This window comes from Pteropus vampyrus, unplaced genomic scaffold (assembly GCF_000151845.1).
Source record: "Pteropus vampyrus isolate Shadow unplaced genomic scaffold, Pvam_2.0 Scaffold25, whole genome shotgun sequence".
In the NCBI taxonomy this organism is placed as follows: domain Eukaryota; kingdom Metazoa; phylum Chordata; class Mammalia; order Chiroptera; family Pteropodidae; genus Pteropus; species Pteropus vampyrus.
The window spans coordinates 8,527,084-8,547,019 of record NW_011888806.1 but is presented as its reverse complement, the minus strand read 5'-3'; the positions used below and the strand labels follow the sequence as shown (position 1 = coordinate 8,547,019).

The following is a 19,936-nucleotide window of genomic DNA, read 5'->3' as shown; positions in this document are numbered from 1 at the left end:
AATGAACATCTTAGGGAAACACAAAAAAAATCTAGTGGAATCACATATAATTTCTCAGTATATAGTGGTACCAGGATCTAGGATAGGGCTTTCCCGAGCCCAGTGCCACACACACACTTCTCTGAGATGCTTGTAGAGTACTAATATGGGCAACCACACCCAGCCTGGAAACCTAGAATAGGATAAGCACAGGCCCCAAGAGGGCCATATTGGTTTATGAGTCCTAAATACTCCTTTACTATTCCCATGATATAGCTGAAGTCCTAGAGAATGTTAAAGGTCAAAGCAAGGATAATAATTCTAACACTAGGTTTCTAATCCAAGGGATTTCAGCAGAAACAAGAAAACTAAAGTGGTAAGGACATGTTGAGAATTCAGAAAAGCTTAATGGAAGTATTATGTAGGGTGACAGAGAACAATGCTAGGAAGAAAATGAGGCCACCAGTGGCATAATTTTAGGAGCCCCCATGCAAATTTGTTAGCTGGATCATAGTTATTTAAAGAAGTGTGGATCTTCTCTGTGCAAGTCTTTCCTCTAGTCTTTTTTTCCCCACATCTAACATTATCCATGAGCTCCTAAATTGCTCTTATATGATAGAGGATTACTGTGCTTACACTATGCTTAAGACTGGTGGATGAATGTCTCAGAATGTTGAATATTGCTATTGCTTGATTACTTAGCTATACATCTATGATGATTAATCCCCTGTACACAATTCCTAGTACCATAGTTTTATAGATCCTACGATCTCTTTATCTTACACAGTGTAGATATGATGCCCTTTTCTTTAAATAATTATAGTATATGAGTATATAGAGCAATGATAGGCATAATTGTATGCTATACAAAATAGGTTTATTTCAAATAGTAAACACTTCCTAGTATTCCTATGAGGATTCCTAAATATTTCTTTTCTAGGGGCCAAAAATGAACGGGCAAATGATTCTACCAAAAGAGAATGAATTCCCTCCATTACCCACATTTACACTTAGAGTCAGGCGAAGCCACCTAACTGAAGATGCTCTGCGTCAGTTAAGCCAAGCTGAAGTCACTGACCTCCAGAAACCATTAGTGGTATGGTAAAAAGTCTCACTGGACATTTTTAATAATGTGGGAGGGAAACATTTACATAATATAGCAAAGGAAGAGCCTACATTTACAACTATAGTTATCAGCCTTATGATTTCCAGAATTCCTTGCTTACTCTTCAGAGAAAAGCTACGGGATGTTTAACTGCACATTGGGATTATGAGTTAACTAACAGTTACCAATGGCTATAAAATATTGCATAATGAATCATCCCAAAGCTTAATGACTTAAAAGTAACAATATTTTATTTTACAGATCTGCAGCTCAGATAAGGGTCTGCTGATCTAGGTTGAAAGCTACTCATCTGGGTAGCTTAGCAGATTTTGTATGCACGTGTTTACATGTTTACAAATTGGCTGATTTAGGCTAGGCCTGATGGGATAGTTTGGCTTTGCCTCCTATGTTTTTCATATTCTTCCTGGGATTGGCTGATTTAGGCTAGGCCTGATGGGATAGTTTGGCTTTGCCTCCTATGTTTTTCATATTCTTCCTGGGATCACAGCAGTGCCAGAAGTACACGATAGCAAACCCAGTCAGATGACAAACATTGCTTTAGTCAAAGCAAGTCACATGGCTGAACCTACAGCAAGGGCTGGTGTAATATACTCAGCCTCTATAATGAGTGGAACTGCAAAATCACATGGCTATTTGGAACCAATATAGCAGTGGAAGGTCTTTAACTAAAACTAGAGCCAAAATGTAGGAAGAGTATCTGTTCCACTTGCTGCTTGTTGATTGCATTAATAGCCCCAATTCTCATACGGGTGCCTGCAGGAATTTTATTGTGTGTTACCTCAGCTTATTTTCCCAATTGAGGCCATAAAATAATGACTAACTCTGTAGATTAGAGCTGGAGTCTGTCTAGAAGGGAGTGAATTTTCCTGATATCACCCATGAGGGGGTGAGTTAGGTTCTCAGAGAAGAAACCAGAACCTGGAGGGTGAGACTCAGACAGAAGAGGGATATTTCCCAGCATGGGACTCAAATGGGAAACACAGTTAACTATATTATAAGACAGACTTTCCAGTTGTATGTCTACCTCGATATCTCCATTCTTTTAAATTGTGACTATGTGGAAATGAATAGAAAATGATTCTGTCTACAGGAAATGACAGAAGTAAGAAGGTAAAGTTCAAGAGAGATCTAATCAAAATATAGACTGTGAACGAGGCAAGGCTGTAAAGGCTCATGATGAGTTTGTCCTGACTACAGCGAAGGCAGACTTGCTAGAAATAGGAAAATCAGAAGAAAGCTTAATTTGTTATTGGAATATCCAGATGGAATGTGACACAGGCCCTTGGAGATTATAGTCTCTGGCCAAAAAGTAGGTTGATCAAAGTGGCAGCAGTTAAGATCTTCCAGGCAAGGAGTAGAGAAAGAGAACTCTTAGTCAAGCTTAGTGATGCTTATATTAAAAAGATAAAAAGCAATTAGCCAGGAAAGGAAGTAGAAAAAGAGAGGCAAGCTGGGAGTGTACTTGACCACAAAGCCCAAAGGTGGACTTTAAAATAGAGGGACTAGAACATGGTTCCATAGTGTAGCGGTTAGTACATCTGCTTTACATGCAGAAGGTCCTGGGTTCACACCCCAGGGGAGCCATGGTCCATGGTCTACGGCCATGCCACCCTGAACAAGCCCGATGTCTGATCTCGGAAGCTAAGCAGGGTTGAGGCTGGTTAGTGCTTGGATGGGAGACCACCTAGGAAGACTAGGTGCTATAGGCATAAATAATTATAATAATTAATAATAAAAAAGTAAAAATAAATAAAATAGAGGGACTAGTTCATATTGATTTCCCACAAAGGATTATGGGCAGTCAGGTCTGATGGTTTCTGCAAAGGTGCCAGGCCCAGGCTGACCGGAAGAACTGTTTATCATAAGTCCCAATGAGGGGAGAGGCAGGAGAAACCAAATAGTTACTGACTGGAGCTAAAGTTGTGAAGTCTAAATGATGAGATGCAGACAGACAACATGATAGAAAAATCAGGGGATTTAGTGGCCTAGGGGTTTGAAGCACATCAAAATTTGTTTCAAGATGCTGGTCAACATGCTAGAATCAATTCCCTTTACTTGGTTCATGTGGCAGTGTAAAGAACCCATGCACTAACTATACAATAATCTGATAATAGATAGGTTCATGGCATCTTAGTAGCAAGTTGAGGGAGAACAGATTGCAGTGAGGTAAGGGGAATGGGATTCTGGGAATTCTGGTGACTGCAGGAGGTTTGAAATTTTTCCTTAAAGATCAAAGCATTATATTTTAATCCTCAGATTGAATTTATTAAATCTCTTTCCTCAGATTGAATTTATTAAAGAAATTCGTTCTGAGGGTGTAGGGGTAAAGTCTGAGTTCTTCCACTGTATATTTGAAGAGATGACAAAGACAGAATATGGAATGTTCATATATCCTGAAGAAGGTTCCTACATGTGGATTCCTGTCAGTGTAAGTATTTTACCTATTTTCTTACATTTTTTTCAGAACGAAAAATGTATACCATACACTGCAACATGAGAACTATACATAATAATGTAAACTCAGGTCATATACAGCCTTGCTACTCAAAATATGGTCCCCAGAGCAGCGCCTCTAGCATCACCTGGGAGCTGTGAATAAAGCAGAATCTCAGGCCCTACCCTAGATCAGACCATGTATTTTAAAAGATCCTCAGGTGAATCATATGCATATTAAACTTTTAAACAGCTTTAATGAAGTATATTTGAGATACAATAAACTGCACATAAATTGTCTAATTTGATATACATATATACCCATGAAACTTTCACCACAATCAATGAACATATACATCATCCCCCAAAGTTTCCTCATATCTTATACCTCTACTGCTTCTGTTCCTCTCCTGCCTTCCACTCCATGTCCAGACAACTACTGTCACTATAGAGTAGTTTGAATTCCCTAAAATTCTACCTAAATGGAGTCATAAGTAGTCTTTGTGTCTGTGCTCTTTCATTCAGCATAATTTTGTTGAGACTCATATATGTTGTTGTATGTATCTATAGTTCATTCCTTTTTATTGCTGAGTAGTATTCCATTGTATCGCTGTACTACACTTTGTTTATCTAGTCACCTATTGATGGATATTTGGGTGGTTTCCTAAGTTTTGAGAGGCAGTAATCTAGAATGTCTCAAGTTAGGAGAGAAATTATTAATAGAATCCTAGAAATAATTGCTAATTCTAATAAGATGATTCCTTTCTGCAATGATTATATTTTTATAAAGATTCTTGAAATGTAAACATTTCCTTAAAGTAACAAAAACTTGTCTTCATTTTTCTTTTAATAACACAGAGTAAATAATTCTAAAAAGGATCACATGTTGAGCTTCAATTTATTGACCCCCCTTTCCAATATACTTCTAAATGTTCTTTCCAATGACATGGTAGAAGTTTGGAGCCCAGAGCACTGAGAAGAGGAGAAAGATGAATGGGTGTGAAAAAGTACTGAAAAGTGTTTTGTATCTTCCTGAGAAAGAATGAACCTCTAAATGGTCAAGGTGTACAAGTGGTAGGATTTTTATCAGTTAGTCGACAAGCACTTATTGACTCTTTCTATAAGTTCTACATTGTATTAAATATTGTGGGAGATTCAAATTAGTATATGACACAATCCCTTTCCTCTTGAAACTTTTTGCATATGTAAATGGAGTGATAAGACTATCACTTTAGGAACTTTAGCAATTGTTTCTAAATTATGGATTGCTGACTATGTGTAATTTTTCAGCATGGTAGGATGGGGAAGGAAGCACTGGTGTAGAATTAGAAGCCCAGAGTTATAGTCCTGAGTGATGGGTGTGTCATTTAGCTTCTCTGAGTTTTCAGTTTCCTTACTTATAAAATAGCTGTCATAATTTCTGCTCTGCCTACACAGGACCATTGTGAAAATGAAACAAGATATGGTATTTATCCAAGTATGAAAGCACCATGAAAACTTTAGGGCAATATCCAAATTTAAGGGATTCTTTATTAGGACAGAAAAAAATCAAGGGAGATTGAAGTGATTGGAGAAAATGTCATGGAACAGTAGAACACCCGAGGTTTATATTGAAGGCTAGGGACAAAATAGATCAAAGAGATGTAAATGGGGGATGGAGAAGAGAAAAGAAACCTCATATCAACTATGTGAGGTGGGAAGTTTGTCCCCATTATACAGATAAATAAACTGAGGTTCAGAGAGATTAAATAAACTAGACATTCAACTAGCAAGTGACAAAGCTAGGATATGAATTCGGGACTGTCCAACCCCAAAACCCTTACTCTTAAGCATTGTGCTATACTGCTAGATGGAAAACAGACAAAAGTCTGACTTGTGTATGGCTCAGTGAAGAGATAAAATCACTAGAACCAGAGGATATGTTACAACTATAGGAAATAAGACTGAATAGGTTAGAGGAGGTCACCTTCGAAGAGTACTTGTATTTTTAACTCATTTTCAAAATTCAAAGGTATTTTTAATATTTATCCTATCAATTACTCTAAAAAGAAAATAGGGCAAGTAGACTGAGGCACAGACTATTATGTGAGTGCTCCAGAGTCATGCACCTGCTAACAGCAAGGCTGTCACTGGGATCGGAATCTTAAGAATTTGTAGGCTAGTGATCTCTCAGGTGGGCTGTAGTGATGGCCTGGCCATTTGTGGCCAGTGTTTTCCTTCATCTGGGACTACAAAGTACAGAAAAGAGAGTGAAGCCAATTTCATCAGGCCTCTTTTCTTCTTCTTTCCACCCACCTTTCTAGTCAACAGCATCGGTCACCTTCCCTGACCCATATGCTTGTCCCTGTAAGCACACCTAGGTTGAGGGCTATATTGCCAAAGGGGACACCACTCATCAGACACATATCTGACATACCTGATGCCCACTGAAAGTATAGATAAAGTATACCCCTTCATCCACAGTGTCACTTTTCTACATGAATTTGAAGGCCAAGCCTGTAGTATTAAATATTGAAAACCTTAGTTTATAAGGCTATCTGAGTGTATATTTTTATATTCCAGATATGCTATTAGTTACAAAAAGTAAATTCATTTATTTAATATTCTGAACTCTTAATTTGCATTTTAACTTATGGAAGAATTTTAAATTGTATTATAGGCTGTGCAAGAACCTCAAATTTTTACTTTCCTGAAGCTCATTTTGTTTCTAATTTGTTACTTTTATAAAAGGGAACAAAAAAACAGTTTGTACTAATCTAATTATCCCTTTGGATTATTATTATTGATTATTTATAATACATTGGGGATTTTTTTCATTTCCTTTTCCAGCCTAAATTTGAGAAGAAGAGATATTTCCTCTTTGGAATGTTGTGTGGACTCTCCCTATACAATTCAAATGTTGCCAATCTTCCTTTCCCACTGGCTCTGTTTAAGAAACTTCTGGGTCAACAGCCATCATTGGAAGATTTAAAAGAACTCAGTCCTCTTTTGGGGAGGTCAGTAAATGGTTTTCCAGGACTATATCTAGGAAGTCTCAGTCGTTTAGGCATAAATGATGTTACGTGCACACACATGCACACACATATGCGCACACACACAAACAGACAAGGTCTTCGATTTGTATGCTCTTTAGATGAATTTGAATGTTTAGCATGACTTCTAATCAAGTAAACCTTCAAAAATGTAGAAAAGCCAAATGTTTCTCTAATTATCAAGTGGTACAATAAACAGGGACTGGTCTCTTGAATTTATCAAGATGGAAACAGTTGCTTTTGACAGTACACAATATTCTTAATGAGAATCATGCATGCTATATTCATTTTGAGTAAATCTTATTTAATCCTATTTAATTTATTTAAATAAATCAGCATGTCATCGACTTTATTTTTTAAGGATTGGAAAATGCTTGTTCTGATTTAAAAGGCAAACTATGTCCTGTGAGGAAAATACTGGCAACCTATATATAGACAAAGGATTAGTACCTCTGATATACAAATATGTATGTGACTTATCACACAGATGTATATATATGGCTAATCAAAAAATGAAAATATGCTCAATCTTACTAGTAGTAACTGAGGAAATACAAATGAAAATGAGATGTTATTTTTCTGTTTATAGATTGACAACTGTTAAAAGGTTTTTCATAAAATACAGAGTTGATAATAGATTGGGAAAAAGGATTCTCTTCTCATGTACTGTTAATGGAAGAATAAACTGGCTAGATTTACACTGCTCGCCCTGCAGTCTAAGGCGAGGGCTGAGATTTTGCGCTGGATAACCCTTTCTTGAGGAATGCTGTTCTGGGCATCGCAGGGATGTTGAGCCACATATGGAGTTGCTACCCTCCTCTCACTGTGACAACCAAAGATGTCTCCAGATTTTGCAAATGTCCCCTGGGGGGCGGGGGCAGAATACCCCTGGTTGAATCACTGGTTTTGAGGAAGGGGCTCCTTTTTGTAATTCCACCAACACTCAGCAGTGTCTATGTTTTAGCAGTGGCCTATCCAATCAAAATTGTAAATAGAAGTTAACTCAAAGAAGAGGGAGTGTGAAGGTGGAGGAAGCAATTTACATGGCATTTTATAATGTAGTGTCCAAAATTTTTCAATTGAAAATGTATTACTTTTGAAATTTTATAAGATCAATGAATATAATTTTTGAACCTAAATTTTCATTAGGAATTTGCAAGAAGTTCTAAATGATGAAGCTGATGACATTGGAGAAGAACTTTACATACATTTTTCTGTGAGTATTAATGAATGCCAGGTTATAGTTTAGGTTTAATCTTTTTTAAAAATAATTATTATAGTATCTCAAATATGGGATTCCTTTTTTGGAGAGTATTTTACCTCAGTATTATACGACTTTCCCCCAACCTGTTCCTCATTTAATACCTTGTCTTTGTACTCTTAAATAAAGTGAAAATACAAGCAATTATTTAATCAGTTTAAATAACTAAATGGATCAATATATTCTTAAAAGCAATGTACAACATATGATAGGATAGTTTTTTAATTCTTATATGTATTGAAAAGGCTGAACTACATAAATTATTTAGCTCCCAGTTATTTAAAATTTCATAGGGAAGAATGTACTGGCAATAATGGTATTATAGTTGATTATTCAGACTTTCTTTCATGTTTGCTACCCGAATATATTTATTACAGCTACATTGGGACCACAATGATGTTGATTTAATTCCAAATGGGAGCTCTATACTTGTGGACCAAACCAACAAGTAAGTTTTGAGACCTAGAATATCTGCTTTGAATACACATAAAATGTTTGTATCACTATACTTTATAAATGTATTTTAGCTTCTCAGATGATCATTTTTGCACCTCATCATTTAAAAAAAATAAGTTTACAGGGTAAGAGAAGGAGAGAAAGGAGTCAGAATTAAATATTTCCTTTGCAGCACTTTTCATTAGTTATTCATTCAACAATTCTTTTCGAGTCCCTACTCTGTACCAGACCCTAGTCTAGGCACCATTGATACAGCAGTGAAAAGGGACAAACTCTGGAGCTTAAATTCCAGTAGGACAGAAAGACAATACACAAATTATTATGTAATAGAATGTCAGACAAAGATGAACACTCTGAAGAAAATTAAATCCATTTAAGAGACTATAGAGTTACAGGTGGAGGAGGTATGCTGGAGTCAGCTGGTACCAGCCTGTGAGACCCTGACTGTTAAATTTTTAAAAAATTTGAGAGTTTATTATTAAAGTGTTAGTAGCTTGAAATCAACCATGGTGGGAATATTTATACCACAGAAATCGGTAAATGCTGCAAATAAGGGTTCCTTTTTTCTCCTTTTGGGAGAATTGTTTGCTAAACATTTACCAATACAGTGGATACATGGGAGGGCGAGAGGGGTTAATTTAGATAGGCTCAAGAAGAAAGCTTAAAGAGTGGGAGACTTTCATGTTTCTGGTGGGTATCTGCTGGAAATACCTCCAGTAGCAACTGTACCATCAGGAAATTCATCATGTAGTGGACAAGGCATACTTTGCATAAATAATTTTCACACAAGTGGCATGTATTGTAAACAGAGAGAGAAAGAGGAACAGAGAACCAAACCTGAGAAAGTCATGTTCATATTGAACTCTGATGAATGATAGACATTCAGGTAAAGAGGAAGCACTGCATGTCGTGGCCTAACTACAAGAGAGGCAGTGAGGCCAGAGATGCAGATGGAAGTGGGAAGAGGCTGCAGAGTAGAGCAAGAGTCAGATCATACAGGGCTTTTTGATCCTGCTAAGGAGGTCTAGAATTTACTGTAAGGGTTAGAAGCATCGAAAGATTTTAAGCAGGAGAATGTCATATTCAGATTAGTGTTTTTAAAATATCCTGACTGTGGCTAGGAAAATGGGAGCAAAACAGTCTTAATTCTTCTGCTGTTCTCTCCAAGGTTCCTTCTAGTTGATCAGATGTTTTTATATCCCTGGGGTAGTACTGGGATGTATGCTATATAGAAGTAATTTACTTTTATTCGCAATAGAAATGGTAAAAAGGGCAGAATAGAGAATATTTTATTCACTAGTAAAGTATGTTATTGGCCTTTTTGTTTGTTTCCCTCAAGGAAAGACTATGTTTCTAAGTGTGTTGATTACATTTTCAACACTTCTGTAAAGGCAATTTACGAAGAATTTCAGAGAGGATTTTATAAAATCTGTGACAAGGAGGTACTTAGACTTTTCAAGCCTGAAGAACTAATGACAGTAATAGTTGGAAATACTGATTATGACTGGGAACAATTTGAAAAGGTAGGTGATGACTAAAATGCCCCCAATTCTTCTGAACACCTTCTACATATCCCCCCTAAAAACCATTTTATCCTTCTTTTTATCAAGAATTCAAATTATGATCAAGGATACCATAAATCACATCCTACTATACTGATGTTTTGGAAAGCTTTCCACAAATTAACTTTGGATGAAAAGAGAAAATTCCTCTGTAAGTATTACAGTAATAGATGGATCTATAAAAAGATAAATATCTTATTTGTGATGAAGACATTACTAATGGTGGGTCATATGTGTTAACAGCAAAGCAAGGGTTAGAATCCAGGTTCTCTACCTTTTAAATCAATGTTCTTTCTCTTACATGAGCCTGTTCCCCATTTAAAAAAATGATAATAAATATATCATTATTTTACTAACTTCTCCACAGCCTCTAATCTCACTTCCAGTTTTAGTTTGCATCCTCTTTTTTCACTTTAGTTGGCTCATAATCAAGCTTTTTTACCTTACAGTCCTATCTTCCTTTAATTATCTAAGTCCTATGGAATTAGGATGATGTAAACTGTCTCCAGTACTCTTTTAGAAATAATAATAGCAATGGCCACTGATGATAATAACAGCATTTATTGTCTACTTACTCTATGCCAGGCATTGTACTGATCACTTTGTATCTATTACCTCCCTTTATCCTAATAGCAACTTTATGAGGGTAGGTACTTATTTTTCCCCCATTTCAAATCTGAAGAAAAAGAGGCTTGGAGCATTTAGTAGCATGTCTGTGTTCAGATAGCTGGTGAGTGTCAGAACCTGAATTTGAACTCAACAGAGTTATCCAAAGCCCAGGCTCTTAATCAATAAGCTCTGTGCCCTTGGGGTATAAAAACTTCTCTTGTTGAGAACCCTGTTTCCTTAGGACAATGACTTATTCTCTCACCTCCTCACCCCATTTTTCACCTCTTCCTGTGATACACATCTTTCTTCTCGCTATTTTTGTTGCTGCTGAGGATGTTGGAGGGCAATTCCAACTTCTCCACAAATCCAAGCTACTTCTCCACAAGCCCAAACTATCTTTCCAATCTTCTCTCTTAATGGGAAACGTTTGCTTCAGCCCAGTGGCTCCAATGTCTGTACATTCAATGAGTTCACTTATATCTTCCTACCTCAGGCTTCTTAGGATTTTACCCCTTGAAAGCTCACTCAGCTCCTCTCCTTGAGAATTAACTAGCCAGACGTGCTCTCTGTGAAGTCTCCCTACCTACTCCAGACTGGCACATCTCTCCCTGCCCTGAGTCTCGGGGCCTTCATTAGACTCTTCACCTCATACTTCTTGGTTGAGCTAAAACAAACTTCCTTGTGTCTTGCTATTATCTTTTCATGTACTGTTGACCCTTGAACAACATGGGGGTTGGGACAATGACCCCTTCCCTGCACAATGGAAAGTCTGTGTTTAACTTTTGACTCCCTAAAAACTTAACTACGAATAGCCTACTGTCGATTGGAAGCCTTACTGATAACATAAAATCGAACCACATATATTTTATATATGTATTATATGCTGTATTCTTACAATTAAGTAAGCTAGAGAAAAGAAAGTGTTATCAAAAAAAAAATCATAAAGAAAATACCTTTACGGTATTTATTGAAAAATATCTGCTTATAAGTGGACCTGCACAGTTCATACATGTGCCATTCAAGGGTCAACTGTATGTAATTTCCCCCCAGCAGATCATGAACTCACTGAAGACAAAGACCAAATGTTATGATTTTTCTGTGTTCCACACGATCCTTTGTAGCTCTTTCTGCACAAGGGTACTCAATATTTATTGAATGAAGTGATTAATTTCTTCCTTTTCATTTTAAATTTTGCTCTGCCTATGAAATATCTTAACCAAAGATTATTCTTTTCTAGTTTTTCTTACAGGAAATGATAGGCAGACTGTAAAAGGATTACGGGAAATAAAAATCACATTTCGCTGTCCTGAAACTTTCAGTGAAAGAGATTGCCCAAGATCACTTGTATGTCATGGTATTCTGGACCTCCCTAAATATTCTACAATGGAAAGAGTGGAGGAAGCGCTTCAAATAGCCATCAACAGCAGCAGAGGATTTGTCTCACCCATGGTCACAGAGTAATAGTGACCTCTGAGAATCTCAGTGAGGCCTCAGATTCTCAGGTCCTCACTCTTCGATTCTAATGTACTTCTTTAGGTCTAATTAGTATAAAGGGTTGATAGATTTTAATTAGGATTAGTTGATAAATGTTGAGATAAACAATAAAGTGATGAATCAAGATAATATTTTTAATGAATCAAAATTTCCTGATCCCTAAACATGCTATTAGAATATTTACTTTTTATTGAATTAGTTCCTGAACAATTGCCATTTAAAAATAAGCTAACAGATATTTAAAAAAATATTGTGCTTCTAATAAACACTGCCTGCAAATATTAAAGTTTGAAAAAATAAAATATAAACAATTCAACATGATTTTGAGGCATGTAGAGTATATTTTATATTGTGGAATGTCTCTAGAGTTTTGATTTTAGCCTGAATAATTTATTTGCTGAATAATTTATTTGAAAAATCTAAATGTTAAGGGATTCATTAATTCATTGAATAATTACTTATACTCAATACGGTGTTCCAAGAATCATTCTAAATGTAGATATCATTATTTTGGTTCAATGCTGAGCCCAACTAGGAACTCTTGTCTAATTATAATTGGGGAAATGTGAAGAACCTGAAATATGTTTCAGCCATCATGGCTATAGAATTAATTAAAGAAGAGAAAATATTTTGTTGAATATGTTTGATATTTTATATATGTATGGTTGGAAATGGCCAATGACTTTTGTGGACCAGTTCTATCTGATATTAAAATTTAAACTGTAAGCTATTCTATAAATGCCTGTTGTTATCTCAAACCATACACAGAGCCTTGTATTGATGGTACTTTGGGAATGGAAAGCAGTCCACATTGCAGTACAGTCCATTTTGGGGTGCTAATGTAAAAAGAGGGCAAGATCACCTGAGGATAGAACAGAAAGAGAGAATTCACCAAGGACAACAGAATGTGAGGTGGTCAGTAGAAACATAAGCCCCCAGCGAATCCTCAGTTATTTTGGACATGTCAGGTTTCTACAACAAATGGAATGAAGGCCCATATGTATTCTTTTTGAATTTTAAGGGAAAAGGTTATCTCCAAATCTTAAGGATCCCCTGGCTTCTGACTTTTGGGTTGTGTTCTTCAGGCCTTTCATCTCCAACATTACATTACTTTTTCTAATGTAAATGGGTGAACCCTACTAAATATTCTTTACAAACTCTTTCAGAAAACAGAGAAAGAGGAAACACTTCCCAATTAATTTTATGATGCCAGCATTATCCTAATACCAAAACCAGACAAAGACATTACAGAAAAACTACAAATATCTCTCATGAACATAGACACAAAAATCTTTTATAAAATTTTAATATATCAGAAAAATATAAAAAGGATAATACCTTGTCACCAAGTAGGGTTTAGTTCAGAGATGCGTTTGAAAATCCATTATATTTTACCATTACAGACAAAGAAAAAAAATCATATAATTACCTCCATAGAGGCAGAAAGAAAATTTGACAAAATTCAATAGCTATTGATGGATGGTAAATACTCCTAGCAAACTAGTACCAGAAGAGAACTTACTCAACCTATTAGAGCCTACACACAGCTAATTTCAGACTTACTAGTTAAAGACAATGCTTTCCCACTTAAACTGGAAACTAGGCAATGATGCCTCTCATTGCTTCTATTCAACATTGTGCTAGAGGCGCTAGTCCATACAATAGGGCAAAGAAAAAAGGAAAAGTTATACTAATGAGAAAATAAGGAGCAAAACTATTTTATTTATAGACTACATGGTCATTTATGTGTAAGATTCTAAGGGATTTACAAAACTACTAAAAAATAGAAGGGTATCAATATACAAAGTCAATACATAAAAATTAATTGCATTTCTATATACTCATAGCAATCATAAATTAAAATTTTAAAAAGTATCATTTGTAGTATCAACAAAAAATAGGGTAAATTTTTTAAAGGATAAATTTAACAAAATATGTTTGCCTATACACTAAAAACTAGAAAATATAGCTGAAAGAGCTTAAAGAAGTTTTACATTAATGGAGAGAAATATGCTCATAGACAGAAGAATCAATATCATTACCATGTCAATTTTTCCCAAACTGATCTAATTTAGTATAATCTCAAAATTCCTACAATCTGTTTTGTAGAAATTGATTAACCGATCCTAAAATATGAAAAAGCGAAGGACAGAATACCCAAAACTGCATTAAAGAAGGACAATGGTATAACACTTGAATGATTTGAGACTTATTCAGAATCTATTGTAATCAGGGTAGTGTAGTACTGGAGTAAAAAATAGACATGTAGATCAATAGAATACAATAAAAGTTTCAGAAATAAATGCAATCATATATGGATTAACGCATTTCATTGGGGAAAGGCAAGCTGAAACAAGTGGAAATCCATAAGGAAAAATAAACATTTACCTTTACCTCACACCATAAGGAATAATTCATTTGAAATGTAACAAAGACCTAAAACTATAAAACTTCTAGAAGATAATATTTAAGAAAATCTTTGTAATCTTGGGTTAAGCAAAGATTTCTTAAGTAGGACCAAAAAAAAAAAAAAAGGTATGAACTATGTAAAAGAAAAAAGCACTTCGAAATTAAAAACTTTAGTTTTTATAAGACACTTTTAATAAAATTAAAAGGCAAGTCAGACTGGTCGAAAACATTTCAAAACATGTATCTAATAAAAGGATAAATAACATAAAGACCTCTGTATAATGAGCTTTTAGATACTAAGCAATTGAATTAATAAATAGGCAAAAGATGTGAATAAACATGTCACCAAAGAAGTGTGGTTAGCACTAATAAGCACATGGAAAGATGCTCAATGTCATTAATCATTAGGGAAATGGAAATTAAAACTACAATAAGAAATCACTATAGACAATTGCTAAAATCAAAAAAGACTGACAATACCAAATGTTGGCAAAGATATAGAGCGACTGGAACTCCTAAATTGCTGAAGGGAATGCAAAACGGCATTGCACTTTGGAAAAGTTTGGCAGTTTCTTATGATATTCGGGTACTTACATATTACACAGAAGTTCCATTTTTTTGGTATTTACTCCTCCCGCAAATGGAAACATTTGTCCATTAAAAGACATGTTCACAAATATTCAGGTCACCCCTATTCATTGTAGTGAAAAACTGTTAAAGGACTGAAATGCCCTTCAACTGGTGAATAAATAAACTGGTATATCCATAGAATGGAATACCATTCAACAACAACAAAGAGAACTTCTGAGAAACACAACAGGTTGAATCTCAAAAGCATTGTGCTAAATGAAAAAAGGCAGACACAAAAGCCTGCCTAAATTTACTCCATTTGTAAATTCTAGAAAAAGCAAAAACTGTATTGGCAGAAAGCAAATCCCTGGTTGCCAGGCACCGCGGGTGGGCGGAGGATCTGGGGGCATATAGTTCTTTTCATTTCATCGCAAACTTTAGCTTTCCTTACTACAATAGTGACCGGAAATTCTGCAAGTCCGACTGTGTTAGGGCTCCTCCTAATGGAACTGCAGTGTTTCTTCGAAGCCCATTTGGTCCAGGAGTTCAGATGGCCACCGCCCGGGGACACCCTCCCAGCCCTACCTGCGCACCTCGTCAGCTACCACAGCCCTGTTTACTTTGACCGTCTCCCAAGCCAGTACTGAATTTTTTCGATTTCCCTTACGGTTTCCGTTTCGGTACCGCCCCCTTAAAAAAGAAATCCCTTTCGTTTCCCACTTGACCGGCCGGCTCCGCCCCCAAGCCGCACGTTGGGAGGCTGGCGTCCGAGCAGGGGCGGGGTAGGGGCGGCCGTGGTTCCTCGACGCCGCGGAGCAGTCGGCTCGGGGGCTCAGCTCTGCTGCGTCCGGGCACAGTGGGCGCTCTTGGCCGTTTGCCTCTCAACTCTTGCCTCCCGGCTGGCTGGAGCTCCATCTCTTCCGAAAGTCCGGAGAGCGGAGGTGCGGCCCGGGAGCCCGGGAAAGCAGCGATGGAGCAGAGGCCACGGAGGAGGTCGCGGGGCGGCGCGCGCTCGGCGTCCGGGCCGCCCCCCGCATCCCGGCCCGCCGCTTCCCGGCCCACCGCGGAGCCTCGGGGCACGCAGCTCTGGCTCTTCCCCAGCACCCTGGGGCTCCGCAGCGCGCTGCTCCGAAGAACTGAGGCGACGCGCCAGATGTGCTGCACGCGCGGGCGCCTGGCGGTGCTGGAGCGCGGCGGGGCCGGCGTCGAGGTGCACCAGCTGCCGGCGGGCAGCGACGGCGCCAAGAAGCCGAGTGAGTGGGGCCGGGCCGCGCCCGCCGGGCCCCTCCCGCCGTGGGCTCGGGGTGTGAGGGAGCGGGGGGGGGGGGCGGCCCGGGCCCGCGCCCGCGCGGACACAGACGCTTCTCTCTCCCCAGAGTGACCGGAGTTGTGGGTGTGCGGTCCTTCTCTAAACGAGAGGGAAGCACCTAAGGGAGGGGACCTGGCGCCGTAGCGGTCCGCGGTGGCCGCAAAACGCGCGGGGTCCGGGTGGGTTTTCGCGTTTCGCGGGTGAGACACCCCTGAGCTCTCCTTTATCCTGTTTCTAGTTGGCGCCGAGCTTGCGGGATGGTGGCGAGAACTAGATCATCTTTTCCGCAAGCTAACCGCGCAGAGGGAAAGAGTGTACTGGCAGCAACTTCATGTTAGCCAGTCGTCCGTTATCAGTGGTTTCTGTTCAAAGTTTGTTTCACTTGCCTCTTTTTAGAACATATCTGACCGATTTTGTGAGCCTTTGGAGAATACAGTTATCTTGTTCTCAATGACAATAGCTTACATCTGCAAGCAGTTTAAAGAGTGCTTTTAGTTGCACTTCTCTTTGGGAGTAATCTCCGTAGAGCTTAGGTCAGGTACTGTGACTCCGATTTTACAGGTGGGGGAAAGCAAATGGCCACACTCTTCTCTGAAAAATCCTGCCCATCCGATAAGTTAAAAAAAAATGATGTTTTGCTGTTCGTTTTGGTTTTAATTCGAGCATCTTTTGCTATTGGTCATTTGTATTCCTTTTTGGTGAACTGCCAGTTCATATCTTTGCCTGGCTTTTTAAAAATTGAGCTGTTAATTTTTTTTCTTAACTGATTTGGAAGTTATTCGAATATTGACTAAAAGTAGCCCTTTGTCGCTTATCACAGACGTGTAATATTTTTCCCAACTTGCCTTTAGTTGATGTAAATAATAGTCTACTTAATCTTTTAAGGAGGCTTATGGATTTTGTGTTATGTTAGAAAACTGTCCACACTCCTCTTTTTCAATTTTTTTTTCATTTTAAGCTTTTATTTTTAAAGTTTTTGATACGCTCGGATATTATTTTGATTTAAGGAGTGTGGTAGACGATGTAGATTTATTTGCCCCAATACCTTTTTTTTTTTTTTAATAACTTCTTTTTTTCGACTGATTTGAAAAGCTGAGTCTCTAAAAATTGTTAATCGGTTGGGCTATTTCTTCTTTATTACCATACTGTTTTGGTTCTCCTGGCATTTGTAGTGTGAAGTGTGGTTTGTGCTTTGAGATTTTTCATGAACATAATTTCGTTAGAACTTAAAAGTAAAACAAGGCCCCAAATCTACTGTATTTTACTTTAATTTTTGTGATGAAACTAAATAAGAGTAATGGTAACTAGTGGATAATTTTAAATCTCTTAACTTTTAGAAAGGGCTAAATATGCACTAATGCCAATAAAAATTCTAACAGCATCCTCTTTAGAAATAGTCCCTCAAACACAATTTTAATAATGTAGGCCTTGGCTTTTAAATGAAGCAGTGAGGAGGGGCATATTATTATTTGTTTGTTTTTGGAAAGTATATTTCAGAATACACAATATATATTCATCTGCAATGAGTTATGTTGTCCAGAAATTAAGTTATATTTTCTTACTGACTTTTTCCATTTCTGTTTCTTCAAATTTAGTTTCTGTGTCTCAACTTATTAAACAAAAATCTAACATCGAGTTTTATTTGTTTTAAAAAACAGTGAATCTCTTTTTCAAATTAAAAAAAAATCCATTGTCAAGACAATAGTCAATGCTAATTTGTCTGCTTTTGGTACTTGAATTTTCTTTAAAGAGAAGTTCACATTAAGTCAAAGGGTGTCTAGGAGATTTTTCCAGGTGTTTTAAGTGTATTATAATAAAATAAATAATAATAGTGGATAATAATCAGAGCGCTCATAGTTTCTGTTTGGATTTGCTCTGCAGAATGCATTAAGTTAGGAAAAAAAATGAAGATACATTCCATGGACCAAGGAGCAGAGCACATGCTGATCCTATCCTCAGATGGAAAACCATTTGAGTACAACTATAGCATAGAACATGCAAGGTAGGGAACTTTTTTCTTTTATTAAAAATTATTTAAACTTTACTCAATAGGCAGTCATCATTTTTGTAGGAAAATGTTAATTTATATGATCTTTGTCCCTGCTTTACATAGTGGCATTTTAAGTAAGCAAGGAATTTTGACCCAACCAGTTATTTTCATGAGTAAACTACAAATCAATTTATGTCTCCTAGGGCACTTCACATGTGTTGCTTTGACATTTGAAGGAAATGATTGATCAGTCTTCCTAGCCCCAAATTGGACTTTCACATTCATTATCTCATTTAACCCTCATTATCTCATTTAACCCTAATCTTATGTTAGATTTCCAGAAATAAAAGTTTTCAACCTAGTAGAAAAATGCATTATCATGGAAAGATTTGTGAGACTTTCTCCTAGAAGATCATGTGAATTAGAACTTATTTTTATCATGTATTATTCCTGCATTATAAAATTGTTCTTTGCAAAAAAGTCAGTCGTCTTATTACAATTATATAATGCACATTGTTTTCATTTTAAACCACTAACTAAAAGATATATCATATTTTTTAAAATAATTTTAGATGTATTGAATGTGAAGCAATAAGTTTAAATTTTTTTCTTGAGTTTCAGTCCCAGTTAAATAGTTAATCTAACATTAATGCGACTTTCATTATGGTGTTTGACATAAATATATTTTCTTTCATTAGGTTTCAATGTATTTTACAAGAAAAAAATATAATTCAGATCACATGTGGAGATTATCATTCTCTTGCACTCTCTAAAGGTACTTTTCTGGAATATTGTTTTTTAGAGGGAGTAAATGTATGTATATGTAGAACTAATAGAATGTGTATGCTTCACCTTGTAATAGGACAGAAATATGGTTTTGAATTTGGTATGATTCTAAGCATGATTGTTAAAGGAGCTACAAAATGAGAGAATTCTTGGACCTATAGAATTTTGTCAAATGACAAAACTAAATCAATTTAGTAACAAGTTTGATGTCCTATATTCAAAAGAAAATGATCCATGAATTGGGGAGTTCAGTGCCTTACTGGCGGTGGGACACTCTTCCCCAGGGATTTTGGGAAGGGTGAGCATTATAGAGTGTTAGGAGATCTAACTTGGAAACAGGGTGTGATTGTCTGGGGTTGCATGTCTGACCTTATTTAGAAAGATCAAGGAACAAAGAAACACAGGTACAGCCCCAGAGTTGACTTGATGTTTTGAAATTGGCTAACTGGATATACTGTGTTTCTGGTCAAGTGGAGCATTTACAGGAACATGAAAATTCGGTTGACATCAGTTGAAATAAATCTCTTGGGCTTAGAGATTTATTTCAACAGTTCATGTTTTTATTTTTCAAATATGAAACAATGAAAATATTTTGAATAATGAAAAGCATTTTCTCTGGAATCAGGACCAGACATGGGCCACCCTTTTTCAGAATCTTTTTTTCCTTTTCCTCGTTTTCTTCCATCTCCCATGGCAAGGTCTCAGAATCCCTTGGCTCTGTTTCTGTGGCCATTTTTCAGGCCTGTGATATGTTTTAACATTACCTTTTAAATTCAGGGATCTCCTTAGCCCTTAATTATTTCCTATTTATTATTAGACACCATAATGGATTATTTCCTGAAGAAACTTGACCATGGAGGAATAATTAAGACAGAAGAGTAATAGAGAGAAATTCAAGGTTGAGACCTTTTTTTCTGAGC

The 19,936-nt window shown here is 36.9% G+C and overlaps 1 protein-coding gene across 1 annotated transcript in view; it reads left to right on the top strand.

Moving 5' to 3' along the window:
- The window catches only part of LOC105289566, an 84,846-nt gene that overhangs the window by 35,460 nt on the left and 29,450 nt on the right, over positions 1 to 19,936 (top strand). The window contains exons 16-26 of the mRNA XM_011356307.2: positions 920 to 1,075; positions 3,390 to 3,533; positions 6,368 to 6,534; positions 7,720 to 7,786; positions 8,209 to 8,279; positions 9,627 to 9,810; positions 9,898 to 10,000; positions 11,696 to 11,917; positions 15,663 to 16,184; positions 18,122 to 18,242; positions 18,929 to 19,005. Coding sequence (XP_011354609.2) covers positions 920 to 1,075; positions 3,390 to 3,533; positions 6,368 to 6,534; positions 7,720 to 7,786; positions 8,209 to 8,279; positions 9,627 to 9,810; positions 9,898 to 10,000; positions 11,696 to 11,917; positions 15,663 to 16,184; positions 18,122 to 18,242; positions 18,929 to 19,005 — 1,834 coding nt within the window. The remainder of the gene's footprint in view (positions 1 to 919; positions 1,076 to 3,389; positions 3,534 to 6,367; positions 6,535 to 7,719; positions 7,787 to 8,208; positions 8,280 to 9,626; positions 9,811 to 9,897; positions 10,001 to 11,695; positions 11,918 to 15,662; positions 16,185 to 18,121; positions 18,243 to 18,928; positions 19,006 to 19,936) is intronic.